This window comes from Pipistrellus kuhlii, unplaced genomic scaffold (assembly GCF_014108245.1).
Source record: "Pipistrellus kuhlii isolate mPipKuh1 unplaced genomic scaffold, mPipKuh1.p scaffold_m20_p_2, whole genome shotgun sequence".
Lineage (NCBI taxonomy): Eukaryota > Metazoa > Chordata > Mammalia > Chiroptera > Vespertilionidae > Pipistrellus > Pipistrellus kuhlii.
Genome location: NW_023425515.1, coordinates 162,831,866 through 162,858,253, shown reverse-complemented (window position 1 = coordinate 162,858,253; position 26,388 = coordinate 162,831,866). Strand labels below are relative to the sequence as shown.

The window sequence follows — 26,388 nt, the reverse complement described above, 5'->3', positions numbered from 1 at the left end:
CTTGTCGTAGATTTTGGTTATGGAAACCATTGCATCGAGTAGTTGTTTTTATCAGATGATCCCATAGGTCTCTTTTCAGAATTTGTGATAGGTTTTCAGTGTTTATTAAATAATATTGATAGAGCATTATAACTTCTTTTAGTAAGGTATCCTTTTTACAAAATGCATTTTATGTAAATAATGTATAACAGGAAATAAACTAAAAAAACATAGTTAATATTTAGTGATAAAGCTAATTGTCAATAACATGAACATTAGTTTTATAAAATATTAGATTTTCCTATTAGTCTGTTATACAGTCAGAGCTTAACATTTCTTCAACTTGGAAAATATTATTTTAAGCTTTTAAGATCTCCTAATTCTGTATAATAATTCTATATGAAACCAAAATGATTTTGTGAAAACTACTATGTGTAGTTATGTGTAGTAGATATATCACAGTAAAAGTTATTCTTTTTTTAGCTAGATTTTATCTAAAGTCAATATAGTACTTATCCTATCTAATAAAAGAGTAATATGCAGATTGACCATCGCTTCAACACACAAGATGGCTGTCCCCATTGGACACATGATGGCCTCCATAAGAGGGCCATCAGGGGAGTGCAGCTGGGAGGGACCAGTCATGCAAGGGACGGCGGTTGTGAGTGATCAGGCCAACAGGGGAGAGCAGTTGGGAAGAACCAGGTCTGCAAGGGAGGGCAGTTGGAGTTGATCAAGCCTGCAGGGGACGGCAGTTAGGGGTGACCAGGCCTGAAGGGGAGGGCAGTTAGGGGCAATCAGGCTGGCAAGGGAGCAGTGAAGGCATCAATCAGGATGGCAGGGGAGTGGTTAGGGGTTGATCAGGCTGGCAGGCAGAAGTGGTTAGGGGCAATCCAGAAGGCAGGCAGGTGAGCAGTTGGAAGCCAGCAGTCCAGGATTGTGAGAGGGGTCCCAGATTGAAGAGGGTTCAGGCTGGGCTGAGGGACCCCCCCTAGTTTTGAAATAAAGGTGTAAGTTCCAGGCTCTAGAACTTATTCATGGTTGGGTCACTTACCAAAAATGGAATATATTGTGTGTGTGGTGGTGTTATTAGATATGTTTTTAGACCAGTGATTTCCAAGCTTTTTCATCTCATGGCACACACAAACAAATTACTAAAGTTTTTCAGCACACAACAAAATATATTTATTGCCGATGTGACAAAAAATAGGTATAATTTGATTCATTCACATAGATGGCTATTGTTGTGTTTGTTGGTTGTTGTTATATTTTTGACAATTTAAGGGAAAAGTGGTGAGGATTAACAAAAAAACAAAAACAAAAAAACTTTTCCAGTCAAACTCCTTTCTCCCTCTCTTATACTGAAAAAGCACTCTATCACTTATTAACCATTTATTAACTATCTGACCTTGGGAAGTTGTTTAGCCTCTCCATACCTCAGTTTCCTCAACTCTGAGATGATGGCCTTTCTCAAGGGTTTGTTATGAAGATGAACTTTATAAATGTATTTAAAGCTCTTTTTTATAAAATATATTTTATTGATTTTTTTTTACAGAGAGGAAGAGAGGGATAGAGAGTTAGAAACATTAATGAGAGAGAATCATCTATCAGCTGCCTCTTGCACACCCCCTACTGAGGAAGCGCTTGCAACCAAGGTACATGCCCTTGACCGGAATCGAACCTGGGACCCTTAAGTCCCCAGGCCGACGCTCTATCCACTGAGCCAAACCGGTTTCGGCTTAAAGCTATTTTTTAAAAAAATGTTTTTATTGATTTTTTTGTTGTTGTTGTTGTTAGAGGGAGGAAAACAGAGGGATAGAGAGATAGAACCAAATATTTGTGGAATAATATATTGTGTTTATGGATTGGTAGAATTCACATTGCTAAAATGTCCATACTACCCAAAGCAATCTGTAGATTCAATGTGATCCCTATTAAAATACCAATGGCATATTTCACAGGTCTAGAACAAATACTCCAAAAATTCATATGGATCCAAAAACGACCTTGAATAGCTGCAGCAATTTTGAGAAAGAAGAACAAAGTTGGAGGGATAATACTGGATATCAAGTTATTCTATAAAGCCATTGCAGTCAAAACAGCCAGGTACTGGCATAAGAACAAGCATATAGATCAGTGTATCAGAACAGAGAACTCAGAAGTCGACCCAAGCCATCATGTTCAATTAATATTTGACAATGGAGGGAAGAGAATACAATGAAGTAAAGACATCTCTTCAATAAATGGTGCTGGGAAAATTGGACAGGTACATGCAAAAAAAAAATGAAACTAGATCACCAACTTACCACATATACAAAAATAAACTCAAAATGGATAAAATACTTAAATATAAGTAATAAAACCAGAAAAATTGTAGAAGAAATTGTAGGCTGCAAAATATCAATGTAGCAGAATTTTCTAGATACATTGCTTAGGCAAGAGATCAAAGGAAAATAAACAAATGGGACTACATCAAGTTGAAAAGGGAACCCACTGCATGGAAGAACATATTTGGCAATGATACATCTGATAAGGGGTTAATTTGCAAAATACATAAAGTACTCATATAACTAGACAAAAGGAAGACTAACAACCCAATTAAAAAATGGGCAGAGGACCATTTTTATGGACACTTCTCCAAAAAGGACATACAAATCGCCAAGAGACATATGAAAAACGCTCAAAGTCACTAATTATCTGAGAGATGCAAATTAAAACAACAATGAGGTATCACCTCATACCTGCCAGAATGGCTACCATCAATAAATCAACAATCAGCAAATGTTGGAAAAGAGGTAGGAAAAAAGGAACTCTACTACACTGCTGGTGGGAATGCAGACTGGTGCAACCACTATGGAAAACAATGTGGAATTTTCTTTAAAAATTAAAAATGGAACTACCATTTGACCCAGTGCTTCCACTTCTAGGAATATATCCTAAGAAGTCTGAAACACCAATTAGAAAGAATGTATATAATCACTATATTTATAGCATCAGAGTTTAAAGTAGCTAAGATCTGGAAACAGCTTAAGTGAAATTAGTAGATGATTGGATATAAAAACTTGTACATTTACACATGGAATACTGGCATGCATGGGACCTGGAGAGCATTTTACTAAGCAAAATAAGTTAGTCAGAGAAAGACAAGTATCACATGATCTTACATGTGTAATCTAAACGAACAAAAAAAACCAAAACAGAATCAGAGCATTGAAAAATTCAAGGGACTGGTGTATTTTGGAGGGAAGGGGTGGGGGTGGAAAGAGATTAACCAAAAAACTTACAGGAATAACCCATGGGCACAGACTTAGTGTGTGGAGGTGCTCATGGGGGAGGGGTACGACTTCTGTAATACTTTCAACGATAAAGATTTTTAGAAAACTTCATGATGCAAAGATATACTACTCAAGTGTTAATGTCTAAAAATTACATCTTAAACATGAGCCTTATAAGTTTCTTCCAGGGTGATTATTGACATGAAAAGACTATCTAAAATATTCTCTTTTTTAGAAAGAAGCTCACTATAGACAGATTCATTTGCCTCTGAGCAAGTAACCATTATGGCTTGTCTCATTTTTGGTTCTTTATAAGTGTATTTCTGGTATCACATGATCTCACAAATCTAAGGGAAATAATGAACAACATAAACTGAAGAACAAAAACAGACCCCGTGACAGGGAAGCATCAATCAGACTATCAAACCTCAGAGGGAAAGCAGGGAAGGGTAGAGGAAAGGGGGAGAGATCAACCAAAGGACTTGTATACATGCATGTAAGCCTAACCAGTGGACATGGAAAACAGGAGGGTGGGGACATATGTGGGGAGGGGTTTGGAATGGGAATAGGGGGATGAGAACAATTATGTGATACCATAACCAATAAAGAAATTAAAAAAAAAAGAAGTACACAAAAAAATAATAAAATATTTTTTTCTTAAATAAAAAAGAAATTTGTTTCATGCTTAAATGTTCATAGTTTTACCTTCAGAAACTAAGACTTTTATTTGGAGCAATGATGATAGTATGTTATGGTAGGGGGTGAAAACCATAGTTTTGTGAATTTGTTTATTTTTTAATCCTCACTCGAAGATATTTATTCCATTGTTTTTTTAGAGAGGGGGAAAGACAGAAACATTGATGTAAGAGAAACACATCAATGGGTTGCTTCCTGCACGAGCCCTGACCAGAGCTAGGCTGAGGGGAAACTTGCAACTGAGATATGTACCCCTGCCTGGAATCTAACTTGGGATCCTTTGGTCTGCAGGCCGATTCTCTATCCACTGAGCCAAACCGGCTAGGACAAGATTTGTGAATTTGGAAGAAGAAAGTAGGGTTCAAATTCAGTTCTACCACATAATAAAGCCATTTCTGTACCCATAGTCTTGGTATGAGCATAAAATGTAGTCACAGATTCAAAGTACTTAGGTCAGTGCCCTGGCATTCAATAAATGGTAGTTGCTGCGGTTATAGTTGTCTCTTCTCTGTGCCTCCCTAAAAACTTCACTGATAATCATAATTATCACATCATACCATGCATATTTGTTTCTGGTTGCAACCTTCACAGGGCTGTGACTACCCTGAAGTCAAGGGTATTGAGTCTCTCTTTGTATTTCTCTTGCTGAGATTGCAACTGGCAACTGTAAGACTTTTGTTTGGCTACCAATTTTGGTCCCAGAGTGTCTTAAATTTAAGCCAATATTCAAAAGTTAGGAGGCTAGAGTTAGGAGACTTCCCATTTAAAATACAAACCAAAACAGGATTCCTGGTTTCTGGCTTCTCCTCAAGAATCAGAAAATTCTGACAATACCAAACCCCAGATTTTTCATAACAAGAATCAGATATTCAGGAATAGCAGCTGCCTCCTTGGATGATGCATGCTCTCTGGTTTGCCATAGTCTCTTATACCTAAATGTTGCTTCCTCAAAACTAATGTGGAATGCCATTTATCCATCATATTCACTATGTATGCTTACCTGTCTGGCTGCTCTAGACATTTGGATTTGAGAAAGCTGCTGTCAGTGACTATCAGAGTCTCGAACTTAGGATATCCTCACCAAATGTAGGTTGAATGGATAAATGAAAGAACCAGAAAGATACACAAGTACAGGCTGTTTACTAGATTTACTTTAACATGTACAAGGCGATAAGGGTCTAGCTCTGCTTTAGAAACAGCTATTACTATTATTTTTATTTCAGTATACATCATGAAGGAGTGGTAATGTTTGGATGTCAGAGAATAATGTTCTGAAACAACTGGCTTTCATTGGATGTGATTGCCAAGCTGTCAAAATTTAAAAAAATAGACACCCTCAAATTTATTTAGTGCTGGCATAATGCAGTGAAACATAACAAAACCTATGATCAAATGCTCTTGCCATTTATTTTGGAATGCATGACAATGTATGTCTATTCATTTGAGCAAAAATATACAAACAACATCCAACTTGTTTGAAGATAGGATATCTTTGATCAGAATCTCTGATATATCCCTTTGAATTAGCTATTAGTATAAACTATATTAATTTGTACCTGACAGTAATTTGAGATTTATGATTATTTAGTCTAGTTGAACTAATACATGTTCCAAATCTATGGAGGAAGACTTAGCTACTTACGTGAACAGTGTGGGTAACATTTCTTTGGTGACAATTGGGATGGGGGTTAATGATCTACTAAAAAAAAAAGATGATCTGCTTTTTGTAAGAAGGCAGAAGTGTTTTTTATTTAATTCTTAACTCTCTGAAATGAAGCATGTTATATATAGTTTTAGCAGTAGTATGTTTTTAGATTGCTCTGTATTCTCCGCTTAAAGTAACCTTAATTCACCGTCCACTAGGGTAGTTACTAGCCACAAATAGCAATTTACTTAAAATTAAATAGTTAAAAATTATGTTCCTTAGTCATCCTAGCTATGTTTTAGGTGCTCAGTAGCCACATAGGGCTAATGGCTACCCTATTGGAGAGCACAGATATAGAACATTTTTATCAACACAGAGAGTTCTGTTAATGCTGATAGACCATCATATACACAATTCTGTACTCTTTATTTGCCACATTGTACATTAGATTTGTTTTTGTTTGTAATTTGAAAACGATGTTAATATAGCCTAGAAATAAGATTTTACTATCTTCTTGAAATCTCCTTTCCCCATAATGGTTGTTTTATCCACTACATATTTAAATCATGTTGGGGTTGTTGTTTTTTTTTGTTTTTTTTTCCTTCCAATTTATTAACATAGTCAACACCTGAAATTTCCTCATTATTTAAAATTCTAAATTCTGTGATGAATACAGTTGAAGTAATCCCTATAGGTATTAGTCACCTTTAAGACAACACAGTAGATGACAGTGTCTCCATGAGCCTTTTACCATTTACAATGGGGAAAAAAATACTTATTAAATGGTGATTTTTCTCCCTTTATCTTATTAAGTAAATTATATGGTCCTTTTTTATGGAAGCCTCCATAGTTAGAGATGTAAAACTGCAATTTCTTGGTTCTATAGCATGACATAGTTCAGAGCTGAGATTAGAGAAACCCCGTAGAGTTGTTAATACTTGAGGGCATCCCCAACTAGAAAAGTATGTGAATTTAGGCATGGGAGGAAGGAAGGTTCTGCTTTAAATTTAGTGTAGGGTCACTGAATCTTAATGATAGATTAAACAAGGGAGGTAGAATAATGAATAGGGGTATGCAGTGTGTAGCACTAATACAAGAAGTCCATGGTTTGTGGCGGTTTTTTAATGTCCTTTCCCATATGGTTTTGAATAGAGTAGGTTATGGCAGGTATGAGCTAAGGAATAGCTTTGTTAATGAATAAATTGGAGTAATTTTTTTTTAACTGGAGACTAAGGCAGTTTATTTAGAAAGCCTGCTTATTTAATGCATGATGTGATTAAAAAACCATTTCTGATCTTGATAATACAGTAAGTGGAGATGCTAAGGTATTCCTGTTGTTTTCTTTACAAAACAGCTGTATTTATATTTCAGAGCCAGCCCTAATGGGTGAGATCCTTTGGGTGGGGTTTTAACTGCCTTAGTTAAAAGTCAGCTTTGTGGAGTTTCTGAGTATTGGCAACATCAGTCTTTAGATAGGGTTTGGTGTGCAGCATTGGACTTTCATTCATACTTCAATTCACTTTGATAAGTTTTAATAAAATTGTCATTTTGAATCACTTTCCAACTCTACCTCCTTCACCTAAAATTGACTAGATAAGTAACTTTGGTGTCTTTCTTCTTTTTTTAACTTAGCTGTTAGTCCAGGCGGGCATTTTCCTTAAGCTATCCTTCCTATTCTCCCACTCACATCTCTCTCACACACAGTAATTCTGAAAGCTGATCTTGCAGAATAGCACGTTTGAATCAGAAAACCTGACCAGACACATTTTTAAATATCTCTTAGGGCTTTTCATTAGAGGAGATTATTTAATATTTCCAAAAGGAGATATTAATTAGGTTGTCTCTGCTGCCTTGGTTAAGTAGCGTGAAGGGAAATGCAACTCTCCTGACTCCAGGGCCCAAATGCAAACACTGGCCTAGTTGTTCCCAAACTTTCTTCTTGATGTGAGTAACTTGAATGGTTTATTTTCCCTTGAGGAGACCCCCACCCCCCCGCCACTTTAGTATTCATGGCAGACCCCAACACTAAGTCCCTTTGTTGTCTTTGTTTTTTGCATTTTTTGTTAACAAGAAAAGATAAAATTATGAGACCTGATTATAGACTGGAGTTCCATTGCTAATGGTTCCCACCACCTTTTTTTTTCTCACATTTCAGAAAGGCAAAGGACAGATAGGTAACAGAAAGCAGCACAGCAGACATAAACATCATGTCTAAGTATCAATGTGGTGCTACCAGAGTGGGAAAGGATACAGTCTTTATCAAAATATAAAGATGGGTCTTTGCTTAAAACAGTAAGATTGTCAGAATTTTAAAGAAGAAAGAAGAACTGGATTAAGAATTTTTAAAACCTACATTACTTACTATTCTGACTTAGGTATTAACCAACTGAATGACATCTGGGCAAGTAGTTTAATTTGTGCATGCACATGTGTATATGTAAACTTTAAAAGAAAATGCAGTTCTATTTTTAAAATTGGCAGAATGAGGCATCAAAATAAGTCATCACCTCACATCTTTCTTATAGATGCAGTTTTATTTTAGAACTTACAGAAGTTGCAAATAATACAAATATTTGATTCAGAGTTCCCTTATCCAATTCAGAAGCATAGAACAAGGGTTGGCAAGAGTGCACAACGGTTGAGAGAAGGAAAACTAGGATTACAAGATAGGGCATAATTAATTTACTGTATATTGGCAAAGTAGTAGGAGCAGTTTCATAGTGCCAATGTTTTTGTATTATTTCATATAAAACTATTACATCAGTAAGAAGTGGAGACACAGAAGGGACTGAGCAAAAATTGATAGGAGGAAGAGCTTTTGCTAACCCTCATATGATAAAGTTTGTTTACTGTTCTAATTGTTCTCCTTTTACCATGATGTGTTTTCCTTGAATTACTTTTTAATCTTACTATTTCTTTTCCTGCTGTGTGTGACACCAGGAACTGCCCTCTTACTGTGAAGGCAGCATTCAGTTGTTGAAACAATAACAAGTTGCTATTTCATATGGCAGTTGTCCTTCCTTTGTAGAACTTAAAAGTACAACTGTTCTTCAGTGCCTGTTGCAGTACAACATGTCTGAAAAGACTCACTTGATCTTATGACAGAGCTTTTGCTCATAGTTAGTTTCTCTTACCCTAGTACATGTTACCACTTAATGTCCATGGTTCAGAGTAAGTATAAATGGTCTCACAGAAAATTCTTACAAGTTGCAGTTATGAAAGGGTCAGACAGAAAACAATTTTAAAGATAATTATTATATCCCTTTATAGAAGAGGAAATTCAGTGTAAGAGAAGATAGGTCATAGTCATGGAAGAATCTAGAATCACAAAACTAAATTAAATTCAATCTCACCATTCACAAACATGAGTAAACGAAGGCAAATTGTTTGTTTCTGTGCTTCAGTTTCCTTATTTGTAAAATAAAGATGATAATATATGTGAAAGGTATTGTGAGGATAAGCTAACATAAAACCTAGTGTTGTTGTTGTTGTTTATCTTCACCAGAGGGTATGTTTATTGATTTGAGAGAGAAAGAGAGAAAGAAACATTGAAGTGTGAGAGAAACATCTATCTGTTGCTGCCTTTATGCACCATAACCAGGGGTCAATCCCACAACTTAGGTATGTGCTTGATGGAATTGAACCTGCAACCTTTCTGTGTACAGGACAACACTAACTAACTGAGCCATCTGGCCAGAACAAAACTAAAATTTACATTTTTTTCTTATTACAGAAATAATAGAAACAGAAAAGATAGACATATCAAAAATAAAAATGAGTCAGAATTCCATGATAGAGGGGGAACAAATTTTAACATTTGTTATGTATCTTTTTCTGTGCATACTTCTAGTATACATACATATGTACATATAATATATATGTGTGTATGTAACGTAGTAAACAGAAAGCTGCATAATTTTGTAACCTGGTTTTCTTTAATTATTAACAATTTTAAATGTTATTAAATATTCTTCTACATCAGGCTCAGCAAACTTTTCTCTAAAGGCAAGATAATATATATTTTAGACTTTGCAGGTCATACAGTTTCTATTGCATCTACTCAACTATACTATCATGACAGTATATAACCAAATGGAACACAACTTTATAGCAGTACACAGAATACTGAATTTGGTCTCTGGACTGTATTTGGCTGACACTGGTTCTACATCATTTTAATGGCTGTATGGTATTTCATTTATTTAGCTATCATATTATTGGATATTAAGATTGTGCCAACTTTGTATACTTATGATGTATATCATTGTAGCTAAATATTTGGTTTACATGTATGAGTATTTCTTTAAGATTAACTTGCACACTGCTTCTGAAATTGTATCAAATTGTTTGGCTACAAAATTCAGACTTCAAAATAAATACATTTCTTGGTTTATGTGACCAATCTTTAAAGTAGTACATAAAATTGAACTTTTATAAAATGATTTTTGGTGAAATTAAAACTCCTAAAAATGTTCTTATTATTGTAGTTATTTCTAGGGTTGACCTTTGACTTTTTTGGTGTTTTTCTTTTTGAATGGGTTTATAAATTGATGAACTCACATGATTTTAAAATGGGAAAATTTAAGAGCACTTACTGGGTAGTTTATGTTTTATTCATTGTGGGTAATAAAAAAACATTAAGTAGTTGGAAAAACTTTTTGCTCTCTCACTGTTTTATATAAAGAGGAACTATTTCCCTCTAGGACAAGGTCTTGACTGACTGATATGAAGTTAAACCTCTTACTGTTTTTCCATTGGGTCTTGTGTGAGCTAGTCTCTGAGAGAGAAAAAAAAGTCAACATCGTTTCTCTGGTGTTAAGGATATTTCTTAAATTCAGCGATGAATACAGGTATCTTCCAGGTTTATTTAGTGTGCTCAATAGGTCATTTGTTGTGACTTTGCAGTTTTACTTCAATGTCCAAATATATATTAAAGCCAGAAGGTAGTCACACTTTAAGCTTAAGGCAGAAAAACTGAAGATTAACACAGAGCTTTAATGATGAAGATTATTAATTATCAATTATCAATTTTTCCAGTGATATGTAATATACAGTAAAGAGGTATTACCTTCTCATTAATTTCTTAGACTAAAAATGATCACTATATCATCCGACAAATTATAGCATTTCTAGAAAGTTTATAACAAAACATTATTAATCATATTTATTCTCAAAAGAGGACTTGCCATGTTAGGCCAGAGTTCAAAGAACTTTAGAATTAGTAAACTACCTGGGAGATCCTATAATTCATACATCCTAAAACAGTGCTCCTTAAACTTTGGCTTGTTGAGGATTATCTCAAGGGCTTGTTAAAGCACAGATTGCTGGCTCCCAGAGTTTCTAATAACACCAGGTCTGGAGTGGCGTCCGTCCGTGTTCCCCCGCCTTCCCCACCGCCCCCCACCATTTTCATATCTAGTGGTTTCTAGGCAATACTCGTATTACTTGTCCAGGCACTACATTTTGAGAACCACTATTGTATAAAAATAATTGTTCCACCTTTTTTTCCTTATGATTTCAACTTCTACAACTTCACAATTTCTCTTTTTCACCCCCTAAAATTTAGTATGTTTTTTATTTGTGAAATATACTCAGTGTTACTCATCTGTAAACATTTTCTTAGCACTTTAGGAATTCTTATTTTTTTAAATACAGGTTTAACCTTTAAAGATATGAGTTGATTTTAATACATTTATGATCATTAGTTCACTTTAAAATGATCTAACTTCGCAATTTTTCTATCATTGTCACCCACACCAGACTTTCAAGAGAGGAAATTTATGAATATATCTAATGAAAGAAATTTTATTTTTGCTAGTTTTTCAAGATGACTAAGATCTATTTTCAACTAGTTTCCATATAAGTATAGTATAAACAGCAAAACTTACAGTTGTTGGAATGAAGAATTCCATAAGAGCCAGGGATGTTTTGAAAGAATAGAATACAGTAAGCTCAAAGCCTGAATGAAAGCAACTTCAGTTTTATAGTTTTTTTTTTTTTTTCAAACAATCTTTCCTGCTTTCTGGAAAAATGATATTTGAGAAAAAGAAATGTCTCAAGTTACTGTTTTTATGAGGAGAGAATTGCTGAGTCTTTTACATGGTTAATGAGAAGAAGTAATAGTTGAAACACTTGGAGCATTGATTTCTGATTTGAATTCTCCAGCACTGGCCAGCCCTGAGGGAAGGGGAAATAAGCTTGCTAATTAACATTTGATTACTGATGCCACCTTCTCACTCCCTTTGCACCATCCGGTTTCAAGTGTTTTGTTCAGGAAGGATTTTTAGGGGGTTTTAACTTGCATCTTATGTGCAACTGCAATGAGTATACAACTTGTTGAAGAAGAAGAAGAAAAAGAACAGGTCTTTGATATGAAATATGTGTTCAAAACCCAATCTGGATCAGAAGTTATTGGTTTCTTAACTATAAGCCTTTCAGAGCACCAGTGATTGCTAGGAAACTGGAACTAAGCCTAGTCTTTATGCCTTATTTTGATTTAAATTCTCATTTTCTCTCTCTCTCCTCTCTCTCCCCCCCCTTCTCTCTCATTCTCTCTCTCTCTCTCTCATTCTCTCTCATCTGTTTAGTTCAGTTATTATTTAGCAAATTCTTGTCCAGACCATCTTTTGATGGTGTGAAGTATTTGGAGTCTAAACTATGATATATTTAAAGTTTGACTAAGTTCAGATTCTAATATGTACAAAAGTCTTTTTCTTCTAACATTGGTAAGAGAATGAGATAAGTATCTGTAGTTTCAGGGAGGTTTTTTTGTTTTTGTTTTGTTGTTGTTGTTGTTTTTGGTAAGGATTTAATTTGCCATAGTATTCTTAATTTGCTAACTTCACGGTAGCTATTTTAAGCCCACGGCAATGAAATATTTTCTATTTTTTGCTATATTAAAATGTTTCATATGTGAAGAATCAGGACCAGATTTCAAAAATGTAAAAGATATTGAAATAAATTAATAGAACTTGACAACCTCATCACTTAACTAATAGTGTTCTTTCAAACCATAGTTTACTGGGAACATTTAGTTCATGGAGTGGTTATTTGGGAAACCAGTGGAACAGGCTCTAGTTTCAAATAAGATCTCATATGGGGAAAATATTAGTTAGACTTTTTAGTATAAAAAGCGAAAACTAATATGTTTCTTTGTCCAAGAAAAAAAATCATTTTAAGTGCTTATATATCAAGTTATTTCCAATATTCCTTTTTGATGTGTTGTATTTATGAACTCTTTATTATTTTTCTTTCATTTTCTAGCCTTAATGGTTTAAACTTTTCCTCACTATTTGCTTATCTTATATATATTTAGCTCTTTTTCTCCTGTACCTAGGGTTAACTCCAATATTTTCATAAAATCATAGGTGTTTAGAGCTGTGAAAATCAGAAATGATCTTATTTTATTATCTTTTAACTTTGAATAAAGTAAATCTCAGAGAGGTTCTGCCAACTTGCCCACAGTAACAACTGGACAATGAGAAATCTTTTTCTTTTTCTCTCATTATGCTTCAATACCTCAAACTTTGTGACTTTTCTTTCTATTATCAGAACTTGTTTTCATTTGGATAAATGTTTTACCAACATTTAGCTCACAAGCAATGATTTTATTAAAGCTAACAATGTTACCTACAAGTCTTATATTTTTCTCTTTCAATAGCTACAAACAGCTCATAAGAGGAGGTTAATTCTGAGCCTCAAAACTTAGGTTAGCAAAGTAACATCCTAAGACTTCTTTCTAAGAAATTCTGATAACATTTAAAAATAAAAATTGTTTGAAAATTTATGAAACTCAAAACTTTGTGGGGAAAAATATTTCATACAATTTATATTGAGCAGGTCATAATACAATGATTTTTTCCCCAGTGCTGTATTCATCAATGAAATTTTCATGAGGAAATATGAAGTTTGACATGGAGATCATTGCTTAGTTTCTTATAGTAATTATAGTGTATAAGTAGGTTTTTATCAATAATGAAAAGCAAATAGTAAATCAGTCCCATATTAATACTTTCAAGTTAATCTGATTTAATTTTTTCTTAATCACAACTGTCTAATCTGAAGCAATAGGTAAAAACTAAAATTCTCTTTTTAAGAAATGTAGAAAAACTGGAAAAATCTATTGTCAATCTAGAACACTTGATCTAAATACAGTATAGTTTGTAACATAAATTTGATGTTCAGCTGGTAATCAAAGCATTTATTAAATTTCTACAGAATTAATTGAAACATTTGCATAGTTTAACATGCTGAAATCTCAGATTTAGAGCTTAATGTACAACAAAAATTGAAAAGATTATGAAGGTTCAGCATTATCTTGAGTCAGTGCTGATCAAAGAAACTGTGTAAGACAAAAAGGCCCTGAGGAAATGTTAACGTGTGAAGTGCCACTTGTACTTAACTGGAATTTAGCACAAATCTCTAAAGATGAAATTCCATCAGAAGTGGAACAACAATGGCAGCTGGGCATGCCAGCTACAGCACCCAGTCTGTGTGTATTTTCTGCCTCTCTTAAGTGCGCTTGAATCTCTCAAATCAGTCAATGATCTCTCAATCTCCCTCTTTCTCTCCCCCTCCTTTCTCTCCCTCCGCTAGTCCTTTATTCTTCTTTCCCTTTCTCAGAGAATTCTGTCTTTCATTTGATTCATGACAACCTTAAATTACTCTGCATCATTTTTATATATAGCTGTAATTTGTCTCTCAGGTTTTCTAGGATACTAATATTTTTTAAAAACATAATTTTTACTTTTTCTTTGTATACTTTTTGGATTTTTTCCTTCCCTGCAGAATTGTGACTTATAATTTTAATTACAGAAAACCATCAATAAAAATTGCATTTTTATTAGTAAAACCTTTGCCCACATTGTACTTTTGTTACCTTATCTGATAAGGCTTATCACATGTATTTCATCAATATAATGTTAAAATCTGCCCATCGTTTGAGTATTGATAAACATGGAATTATTTTTGAAAGAGTAATTTGTATTTAAATTATTTAATGATTTTGGGTTAACACAAAATTTTTTTTTGGCATAATCACAGAGTCTCTGTGAATTTATCTTTTCCATTGGGACAAACATTAACCTAATATGCTTTATTTTGTACCCTCTCAGCCAAATTCTGTCTGCATTAGCCAGTTTATTCTATGACAAGTTGCTTAACAGATGTCATTCTGGAGAGAACAATGAAGCCAAATACTTGTGCAATGGCTAACATTACTCTAACTTTGATCACTTTTGTTCAGCACATCAGTCTGGCGTTGCGCTTTATACCAACTTAACACTATAGCCAGAACATGCTTTTCGGGCTTACAATAGCAAAGGAATGCTATTCAATTCAGTGCAGTTACAAATGAGTTAATGAAAGAAGAAAAAATACTGTTTATTTCATAATGCCATATTGTTGTGTTTTGGAATTAAGGTGGAATTTAAAGAATCCCCTTAGAGTTATTTGTTTGTATATGCAACTCATAGTATTTGTGTATACTATCCGATACAGGGTAGCCTTGCTGCACCCTTTCCAACAGACACAAATATTTGTCCTGCCTTTTTTCCCCCTTTCAAAATAATTGATGAAGCTTGGTGTATCTAGATTGCATAATTGAAAAATAACTTTAAGAAAGGATTTCTTGGGGCCTTGAGCCCTAACGTCGTCTCATTCTCCTCTCTTCTTTCCTTTTCTTTTATTATTATAATACTTTGGGTTTGTGGACCACCTTTCTCCTTAAAAACACTAATGTTTAAGCATGACAAAAATAGTCTTAGCTAATAGATGTGGACAGAGGTTGAATTTGGCTAAACTGTTGTGTTGATAAAGACTAACGAAAATTTCTAAACTTTATGTGACTGATCATAAACAAAATACTGCATGGTAGACTGGCCATTGCTAATAACCTTTGAAGAAAAGTTGTTTGTTTGAATTGAGTAGGGATCAAGCCATTCCTCCAAGCTCCTCGGTTCTCATTTACTAAGTCTTTTTTCACAGGTGTACATTAGAGATAAAAAGTAGATTGAGTTCCACCTTGTGTTTTTGTTTTTTCTTTTCTCAGTGAATATATATCTCTCTATTTCACTGGAAACGTAACTTAGATGTGTTTATGTGTAACAAACAGAAATGTGAGACAAAAATGCTGTAATTGGACATTTAAAAACATAAATGAATACTGCTTGTTTTCTATAGTGAAGCCTTGCTGTACAAGATACAAAGTAGAGCAAAAGAAGGTTTGCATTTGGAACTTCCTTTTGCTCCACCCTGTGTTATGTGCAACATTCAATATTAGCTTCATTTGTTACAGCAGTTTAATCCCATAACTAACCCAAAGAGTTAAGTCCATTCTGAACAATTTGATAATTTATCTTATTTGTAAATATGAAACAAAATAGAATTTTCGTAACCTGTTTAAAACTGAAAAAATATATACTTCTTAATTAGTGGATAACACAGAATTTAATCTTCCAACACTTTATTCTGATAAATTACCTCTTCTTCTAAAATGAAAGATATAATATTACATGTTGAAAATTGATTTTCATCTTTAACAGTATTAAAAAATATAAAGTATCATTACCGTATTGTCTTTTTAGGAAAGAACTGAATAGTGTATTTGTAGATGCCATCCTGTTAACAAATATTCTATTGAAATAGTTTTTAATTTGGATGATTTCAAAGAAATACTGTGTTGTTTTATTAGTTTTTACATCTTTGAAGCTTACACCAAACAATAAAGAAAACTTGAGGTTTTTTCATCTCACCTGTTCCTCCCCTTCAAAAAACCCACTCTTTTCTCCTACATAGAAACTTGAATCATATCTTTTGTTTGAATTATTTTACATTGAACCATTTTAAAAATTATAAGATTATTAAGAAATTTGTAATTATAGCCGAAACCGGTTTGGCTCAATGGATAGAGCGTCAGCTTGGGGACTGAAAGGTCCCAGGTTCGATTCCAGTCAAGGGCATGTACCTTGGTTGCGGGCATATCCCCAGTAGGGGGTGTGCAAGAGGCAGCTGATCGATGACTCTCTCTCATCGATGTTTCTAACTCTCTATCTCTCTCCCTTCCTCTCTGTACAAAATCAATAAAATATATTTTTTTTAAAAAAGAAATTTGTAATTATAGTTTGTCCTAGCTGTACTATATAGCTGAAGTTTCTTAAATGAAAAGAAACTTGAAGCCATCCAGGATTATATAAAAACAATCAGCAGCAGGCGGTGGTTTTCTTCTTTTATTTTTACGTTCAATATTATTTTGTACTAGAAGCCCAGTGCACGAATTCATACACCAGCGGCTTGGCCTGCGGGATTCAGCCAAAACCAGCTTTTTGGCATCCCAAATTGTGAGAAGGTGCAGGCCAGGCGGAGGGACCCCACTGGTGCACTGTCTGGGACAGAGAGGGATATGGGAGGTTGGCCAGCCAGGGAGAACTGTGGGAGGGCTCCAGGGCATGTCCAGCCCATCTTGCCCAGTCCCGATCTCACAGGCCTCAGCAGCAAGCTAATTACCGATTGGAGCATCTGCCCCCTGGTGGTCAGTGCACATCATAGCAAGTGGTTGAGGGGCCTTAGCATATCATTAGCATATTACGCTTTGATTGGTTGAACAGCCTACTGGTCCACCAGACACCTATTAGGCTTTTATTATAAAGGATTAGTTTTGGGTATGCAGCATAATGGTGAAACAGTCATATTCTTTACAAAGTGATAATCCCAATAAGTCTAGTTTCCATCTGACACCATAGATAGTTATTAGAATACTAGTGGCCCAGTGCATGAATTCGTGCATATTGCAAGGAAATTAATTAGAAGAAATATTTTAATATCGCTATTTGTCATTTCTCCTTAAAAGAAGTGTCAATCAAATCGATCAACAATGACAAATGGAAACACATGTGTGCGATTGGCGCCAGTGAGAGCTTTATCTGTATTGCACAGATATAGAACAAACTTGCTTAATTAGACCTGCTTTCTGATTTAGCTAAACTTTTTCCAGCCCAGTGAAGCAATCCCAACTTCTCTTTCAGGTAGTTATCAGCAACACAGCAGTAAATATCAACACGGAGCAGATTACAATTTTTTTTTCTTCTGACTATGTTATCCTAGTTTCTAATGCTTGTTTTGAATCTAGAAGAAAACAGAGGAAATACAATGTTGTCACATAAATTGGCAATTATCCTAAGTCATATGGAAACCCTATTTTTAATTGGAGTATCTCTTTCTTTCTTCAGGTAAAAAGAAATGTGTATGACCTTACGAGTATCCCCGTACGCCATCAGTTATGGGAGGGTTGGCCAGCTTCTGCCACAGATGATTCAGTAAGTGACCATTCGTCTCTCTTTTGCCACTGTCATTCTAATTGACTGTGATAATAAGCCGAATAAAGCTTTGAATATTCCACTGAAAAAATTTATAAATCAAATAATGTGAAAATAAGAGTTGTAATAATTTGGGTTAACTTGCAGAGCAGATATCATAAGTGAAGTATACCAGCTTTCTGTTGATAATATTACAGTATCAATATCAGGAACTAATGCTGCTTGATTTGACTTAAAATTTTCCTTGATCAAAAGAATATGGTCAGCTATTACTGATGAAATGTCCCAATCACAAAATTATTTCCCCTAAATTACAGATATCTTAAAGTCAATCAAACTGTTACATATTTAATTTTCAAAGTACATTTTCTATAGTAGACTGATACTTTAAAAAATAGCTGAGTTTTACAGTTAATGTTAATAGCATCTTATTCTTAAATATACCCATACTTTCCACTACTATAAAAACTGGAAGAAAAGGTTTAGTCTGTTATTTTTTACCTGTTGTTATATCTACTTATAATGATTTTCCTATTATATATTTGAAACCTTTCCTATCTCTGCCCTATTTATAAGTGATTTTTTTTTTTTTTAAGAGAGTAAGTTTTATCATCTAAGGAGGCCAACTAAAATTACATTTTGGTCATTTTTACCAGACTAAACCTTTTCTTCCAGTTTTTATAGTAGTGGAAAGTATGGGTATATTTAAGAATAAGATGCTATTAACATTAACTGTAAAACTCAGCTATTTTTTAAAGTATCAGTCTACTATAGTAATGTTGGTTTTTAATCAGATACCACCACCCCCGCCCCCTTTTTTAAAGTACAAAATGAGAATGTTTCAAGAATTCTGAAGTTAACTCTAATTTTTAAAATAAGACCAAAAAAGTAGTTTTGTATTTTCTAGTAAATAGGGTGTTTCTGTTTGGATAATAATTACTCCTCCTCTCTCAGCACTGCCTTTATACATTTTAATATGAGTGAATTTTTTGTGGATGTCAGAAATCTTTTTAAAACAATTGTGTATGTAGATGCTACTTGAATCTAATTACTCCACAGTCTAAACACTGTATCTTTGGAAATGCTTTGTGTATCATGAAACTTTAAAATCGGAAAATAGCAAAACTTTTTGAAAAGTGTATCCTTCCAGGAAAAATAAATGTTTATGTGTAGGTATTTACATTTACTTCTAAACACTGATTTTGACATTGCTATTATAGTATCTCATTAGAATTCTAAACACTGATTTTGACATTGCTATTATAGTATCTCATTAGAATTATTGGTTGGTTGTCCATAGCTACAGGTAGCAATGTGGTTGATGGTTTTAGTTTGTTTTTCTTTTTCCCTTTAGAGTGAGAAATTTGACGGAAAATGTATTACACTTAATGTTGAAAAAATAAGAGTGTTTTCATAAATAATAACCTTATTTTTACTCAACATGAATAAACCAGAGATGTTCTTGCCTAGTAACTACTGCAAGAAATAACATTAATATTAGTATTGCCTAGTAACTACTGCAAGAAATAACATTAATAGAAGAAAATAATTAAGATCTAAGTATGTCACTTAAATTCACTGAGCTTCAGTAACCTAATTTGCAGCATTATTAATAAGAGTTAGTGATAATATGTGTAAATACCTGACTCATAGTAGAAACTCAATAAATGAAAGTCATTACAAGATGGCCACCACAGGATGGCCGACCCCACATTGTCACAAGATGGCCAGCAGGGGAGGGCAGTTGTGAGAGACCAGGTCTGCAGGGGAGGGCAGTTGGGGGTGATCAGGCTGGCAGGAGAGCACTTAGGTGTCAATTGGGCTGCAGGGGAGTGGTTAGGAGACGATCAGGCTGGCAGGCAGAGTGGTTAGGGGCAATCAGGCAGCTAGGCAGACGAGTAGTTAGGAGTCAGCAATCCCAGATTGTGAGAAAGATGACCACGATTGCCAGTTGGGACCGGGCCTAAACCGGCAGTCAGACATCCCTCGAGAGGTTCCATATTGAAGAGGGTACAGGCTGGGCTGAGGGACACTCCTACCCCCCCTTCCCCCCGAATTTTGTGCACCAGGCCTTTAGTATTAACATAATGTAGAAAAGGATCACAGGCAAGAATTGACCAGTTTAAGCAAATGACATGCTATCTGAGATTTTTCTTCAAGATAACCTATAGGGGTTGGGAATGATGTGGGATGTATAAACAAATTCAGATTAGCCATCAGTTGATCATTGTTAAAGCTGAGTGATGTGTATACTGAGTTTATTGAAAATTTCTATAATAAAAAGTTTACAGCAAAAATAACTGTCTGGCTCTGGCCAGTGTGGATCAGTTGGTTGGAGCATCATCCTGTACACACAAAAAAATGGGGGGTTTGATTCCTGATCAGGGCACATACCCAGGTTCCTGTTTGATCCAGGGTTGAAGTGCATATGGGAGGCAGGCAGTTGCTATGTCTCTCTTTCTCTCTCTCTCTCTCTCTCTCTCTCTCTCTCTCTCTCTCTCTCTCTCTCTCTCTGAATGAGTGAGCAAACAAATAAATAAGCAAACAAACAAACAAAATTGTTTGGTTTAAGAGCAAGAACGTGAGGTAATAAAGTCTGGAAATGCCATACTACATGGAGTTAGAAAAGCCAAAACTGCTCTCTGATCCTACAAATTGAAACAGGCTTATCAGCTGCAAGTTCCAACAATGATAGGCAAATTTAGTGAAATATTATAAACTAGAGACCCAGTGCATGAAATTTCGTGCACTGGGTTGGGGGGAAGACATCCCTCAGCTTGGCCTGTGCCCTCTCACAGTCCAGGAGTTCTTAGGGGATGTCCTAAGCTGTAGTCTGGCCTCCCTCTGAGGGCGGTGACTGGACCAGCTGATCAGGGGATAGTACTGCCCCTGTCACACTACCACTGCTGCTTGGCTTCCCTCTGCAGGACATGACTGAACAGGCCAATCGGGATGTTGCCGATTCCCTGGCCCATCGCCCCTCTGCCGCTGCTGGCCACCGGCAAACACTCCCCTCCTACACCCCCCCCCCCCCCCATTGCTGTTCCCTCCCTCTGCCTGCTGGTATGTGCCTTGGCTGGCTGGTGCTTCCTGCTCACTGGCCCCACCCCCCTGCTGACTGGTCAGTCTGCCAATCAGTCAGTTTGCATATTACGCTTTTATTGTATAGGATTCTTCTGTTAGCATAGTGCCTTATACATTTTAGGTGTTAAATAATTGATTTGAGTTGACACTGTATTTTATGATACTCACGTTTTAATGATTGTCTTAACATTTACATTTTCCCTAAGCATTCTAACGCAATTTCATTATTACAGGAAAATAGGAAAGTGACTAAAATTCACCATATCCAAGACTGTATGTTACCTAGTGCTGTATCTAAGTCACAGCAAACACAAGAGGGAATCTCCATTAAGAGGCTTGATTCTTTTTGCCTCATTATTCCTATTTGCACCTTGTCCCAAAACCTGTGAAATGATTCCTGCCCTCGCCTCCCAAGAGCAAATGTTGCCATATTGGCAGGATGTTGCCTTGAGCTACATGATTTGCTACAACAAAGATGTTTAGGGCCAGACTGCTTTTAACTGGTGCCATAGCAGATCCACTAGCTGCAGTGCTCGAGTTTTGACAAAAAAGTGATTTGCAATGATAGTCTCCTAAGGAGATCCTAGCCAAAGAAATGTCATGAAACCTTTCTTTCATTAGGACTATTAAAACTCATGAAGCTGGTGCTTGTAAATTATATTGTTGCAGGCGACGGTGTCTTTATACTTATTTAAATCACTGAAGTGGAGGCATCTGCTACAACACAAGATCATCCTCACAGCTTGGGGCATGAGTTGGGTACAGCTGAGAAATGTCAGCTGTGTAAACAGCCTGAAATGTGTTACCAACAAAAATATAATTAATTTCTTTCCAAGACAGTGTGCCATAACATAATACTTGGAATGGTTTAACTTTCAGAGAAAGCACCTGAACATTTTCTTCCCAGTGCCAGAGTAGAGGATTGGTTATAAAGGTCATTGAAAGTGAGGTTAGGTTGCACTTTTCCTGCTCAGTTGCAGAGATTTGCGTGGCTTGAAATATAGTATATTAACTTCAGGTACCAGGGGCTTCCATAAATTTATGGAAATATATTAGATCAAGAGTTAATAGGTTTGTGATGTTAGAACTGTCCTAAAATTAGAACGTTTTAGTAAATTTACAATTGTGGCAATGGTAGCACAATTGTAAATTTACTAAAAGTAATTTAACACGTTAAAAATGAGTAAATTTTATAACATGTAAAAGTATACATCAAATAAAGCTATTTGTTAAAGAAGTTAATGAAAAGGACTAGATTAAAATACTTTTTTATTTATGTTTTTATGAAAAATACTTGGTCAAAACACAGAGATGTTTTTTTCAGTGGAATTCTCATTAACCTTTACTAAGCAAATAAGACAAAGACTTCTATAATTAGGTTCATATAGCATCTTGAATCACTTCTCAACCTGTTAAGTTATAGTCTTTTGACATTTTCTGCACTACTCATTGAAGTCAACAATTATTTAAAACATTGTTGCCCCATCTGCCCTCAGAGTTAAAATATTTTCTTTGCCTATAGTTATAATACTCTAATGGGATATGGGATACTGTATAAATTGTCAGTAACTCTTTCAGTTCCATTTGCATTCTTTCAGCAGGGAAGTAGGTATCTGGTGAATGTTTTCATGCTGTGACAGACAGTTCAAGTGTGAGAACAAGGAGTTGCAAGTAGGCAAAATCTCATTTTGCACTTTAACAAGGATGCTCTTGGTTTCCAGAGAGTTGAAATAATTTTAACTCTGTGCATTATGTCTAGACACCATATTATAACACAGATAATACGAATGTTTGTAATATATAAAAGTGGTGCTTTTAATAATGCTTACACTAGGAGGAAAAAAATCCTTCTGTTTTTAATACCTTTTTTTTGTCATGTGCCCCCTCCCTTTGAGATTATTAATGGTCTGTGGTTCTATCATTAACTGAGGAATGTTAAATCAGAATTTGAGAAATTACAATTTTAGAACCAGAGATCTTCAAGCGTGTGTAAGGAATCAGAAAGCTACTTATTAAATATTTTCATGTTAAAAAAAGAGATCATACCGAGACCGGTTTGGCTCAGTGGATAGAGCTTCGGCCTGCGGACTGAAAGGTCCCAGGTTCGATTTCAGTCAAGGGCATGTACCTTGGGTGCAGGCACATCCCCGGTAGGGGGTGTGCAAGAGGCAGCTGATTGATGTTTCTCTCTCATCAATGTTTCTACCTCTCTATCCCTCTCTCTTCCTCTCTATAAAATATCAATAAAATATATATATTTATTTTTAAAAGGTATATTTTAAAAAAGAGATCATTTCTAAACAGAATCATTCACAGTAGCTTTTTTTATAAAACAAACATAAACCACACATACCCACCCTTTTTTTTTTTTAATAAAAAAGAATTTGTGAATGAGATAATGTCATCAGATTTGATCCTTCTAATGGGGGCCATTTTCTTCTGTAGCTTCTCCCCAATACATTGTGTTTGGCAGGTGTCAAATTATGTACATTTACCTGATTCTGGATCCCTGTCCTCTACTTTATAGGAGCTGCTGTCCAGATACAGACTCTCACAATTACAACATATTTACCATGCTGTAGTTACCTATTAAGTAAACTCATAAGCCTCCACTATAATCATTTCATCTGTTACTGCAAGGTAAATACTTCTGAAGTGCAGAATAAATCACAATCAGCCTTGCTTACTTATCTTCAGTGGCAATCTAGTACTTGCTGATTGATTATGTACAGATTTTTAAAAAATATATTTTATTGATTTTTTACAGAGAGGAGGGGAGAGGGATAGAGAGTTAGAAACATTGATGAGAGAGAAACATCAATCAGCTGCCTCCTGCACACCTCCCACTGGGGATGTGCCCACAACCAAGATACATGCCCTTGACAGGAATCGAACCTGGGACCCTTCAGTCTTCAGGCCCACGCTCTATCCACTGAGCCAAACCAGATAGGGCTATGTACAGATTTTTATGATGGCATTTAAAACCTTTCATTTGTTGATCTGAAACGTCTCTTCCAGGTTTATTTCCTCATATAAGCCTAAAATAAATGCTCAATAAATATTTCTTGAATAATTGATTGAATGTGATACTATATATCTCAACTTTAGCTAAGAACTCATTTTTTTTTCAAATATACGTGGTGCTCTCTCCCACTCTGTGTCATTTAACCATACAATTTCTTCCACCTAGAATATCTATAGCAATTATCTCCTTTCTTTAAGACGTTTTATCTATATTCCTTTTACCAAGCTACCTTCTTCAGCCCAGTTAAAAATTAGTTTATATTTTTATTTTATCTAAACTCTTTTCATTTTTCCTTTTTTTTGCTTTTACCTTCCTGCATTCTGATTTTGTCATCAGATGGGAATGGTTAAAAAAAAAAAAAAAAAAAAAGTGGCTTCCCAGAGAAAGGGCCATCTAATTACACTTTAATTTGTATGCAGATATATTCTAAGATCCCCAACGGATGCCTAAGTCTTCAGATGGTACCGAACTTTGCATATCTACTTCCCCCCCCCCGGATAATACACTGGAGACTCGGTGCACGAATTCATGCACCAGTGGGATCCCTCAGCCTGGCCTGTGGGATTAGGTTGAAACCAGCTCTTCAACATCCCCCTAGGGATCACGGATTGTGAGAGGGCGCAGGCCAGGCCGAAGGACCCCACTGGTGCATGATTGGGGCCGGGGAGGGATGTGGGAGGTTGACCAGACAGGGAGGTACAGCAAGAGGGCTCCAGGGTGTGTCTGGCCTGTCTCCCTCAGTCCTGATCGGCTGGAAACCCGCAGAAAGCTAACCTCCTGGTTTAAAAGCCTCTCCTTCTGGTGGTCAATGTACATCATAGCAACTGCTCAACCAGTCAACTGTCTGGCCCTGGTGTTCAGTGCTCATCATAGCGAGCGAACAGTTGAGTGGCCTTAGCAAATTATTATCATATTGGGCTTTAATTGGTTGAACTGATGACTGGACACTTAGCATATTAGGCTTTTTTATATAGGATAACTTTCACTCAAAGGAAGCACTTTATGGCTTCTCTTTGGCATATCTGAATTGCCAGCAATACTACTCTTGTGCTTTGGGACCACACCATGAATCTGATAATTGAGACAGCTAAGTGACTAACAGGTGGCCAACATGTATAGTGTGGCTATTCTGGACGGGTCTGCAGGTGTGATTCATATCCCCAGTGGGACAGAGTGGGACAGTGCAGGATTTCATCATGCTACTCAGAATACATGCAATTTAAAACTTATGAATTGTTTACTTCTAGAATTTTCCATTTAATATTTTTGGACCATGGTTGACTATGGGTAACTGAAACTGTGGATTTTGGGGGTGGAGAGTACTATCGTTGTGTTTTTCCCTTTTGTAAATTCTAACATTTGGGAGCAAGAACTATTTTCCTCATCTTTGTATTCTATGCAAGATAAAACAGTGTTTTATTCATTCCCTCATTTGAATTGTGCAGAGCTCTACTAAATTGAAATCTGTAAGAACAAACAACTTAATGAATTTGTATGATCGTATAAACTTGATTATCTGTTTGAGAATTAGGTTTATATTCTTTCTAATAATAATTAAATTACCAAAAGTCTGTAGTTGCAAATATAATAACAGTAGGAGGGGGAAAGCTATACTTAGCTGATTTGTACCAATGTGTGTTTGTATGTATGTGAAAGAGAGAGAGATAAATGAGCAGACCTATTAAATTTGTTGAATCCCAATACAGCTATTATTTGGACCTTGAGAGCTTGTTTGGAGGTTCTAGCAGGGGAGTGCAGCTACTCATATACCCTTGACCGAAGACCGGTCCTCTCCTCTTGGGGGAAAGTCGTCCTCTTCAACCGAGCGCGCAGCTTCGGGAGGGACGCACATGGATCGGTGAGGGAGGAGGGGGACACCCGCCTAGCCAGCCAGATCAGCCGAATCAACCCTGGCGATCAATGGGGTGACAGATGTCACAGCCAGATCGCCCTCACATCCCCAATACAGCTATTATTTGGATAAGTTACTTAATATATGAATTTAAGTTTCCTCATCTGCAAAATGAGGATGATATTAACACCCTTGAAATGCTATTGTGAAGATTAAATTGATTACATAATCGGTTGAACCATATGAAATTGCCATTTATTAAAGACAAAATTAATGAGTGTTAGCAATTTCAATTTATGTTGTATATAAAGTACATATAATTCAGGATTTGGCAATAATGATTGTCAGCCTAATGCCCATGCATCATCTGTTTTATAAATAATGTTTTATTGGAATATAACCACATCTGTTTATTTATTTGTTGTATACAATTGCTTTTATAATGTAACAAACAGCAGGTATATTTATTTGTCACAAAATCACGTGACCCACAAAGCCTCAAATAGCTGCTATTTGGTCCT

At 35.6% G+C, this 26,388-nt stretch overlaps 1 protein-coding gene across 9 annotated transcripts in view; it reads left to right on the top strand.

The window, feature by feature from the left end:
- Nucleotides 1-26,388, top strand: part of FAF1 (Fas associated factor 1) — a 294,589-nt gene that overhangs the window by 134,868 nt on the left and 133,333 nt on the right. For all 9 annotated transcript variants that reach the window (XM_036447942.2, XM_036447943.2, XM_036447941.2 and 6 more), the window contains one exon: nucleotides 17,820-17,906. In XM_036447942.2, coding sequence (XP_036303835.1) covers nucleotides 17,820-17,906 — 87 coding nt within the window. The remainder of the gene's footprint in view (nucleotides 1-17,819; nucleotides 17,907-26,388) is intronic.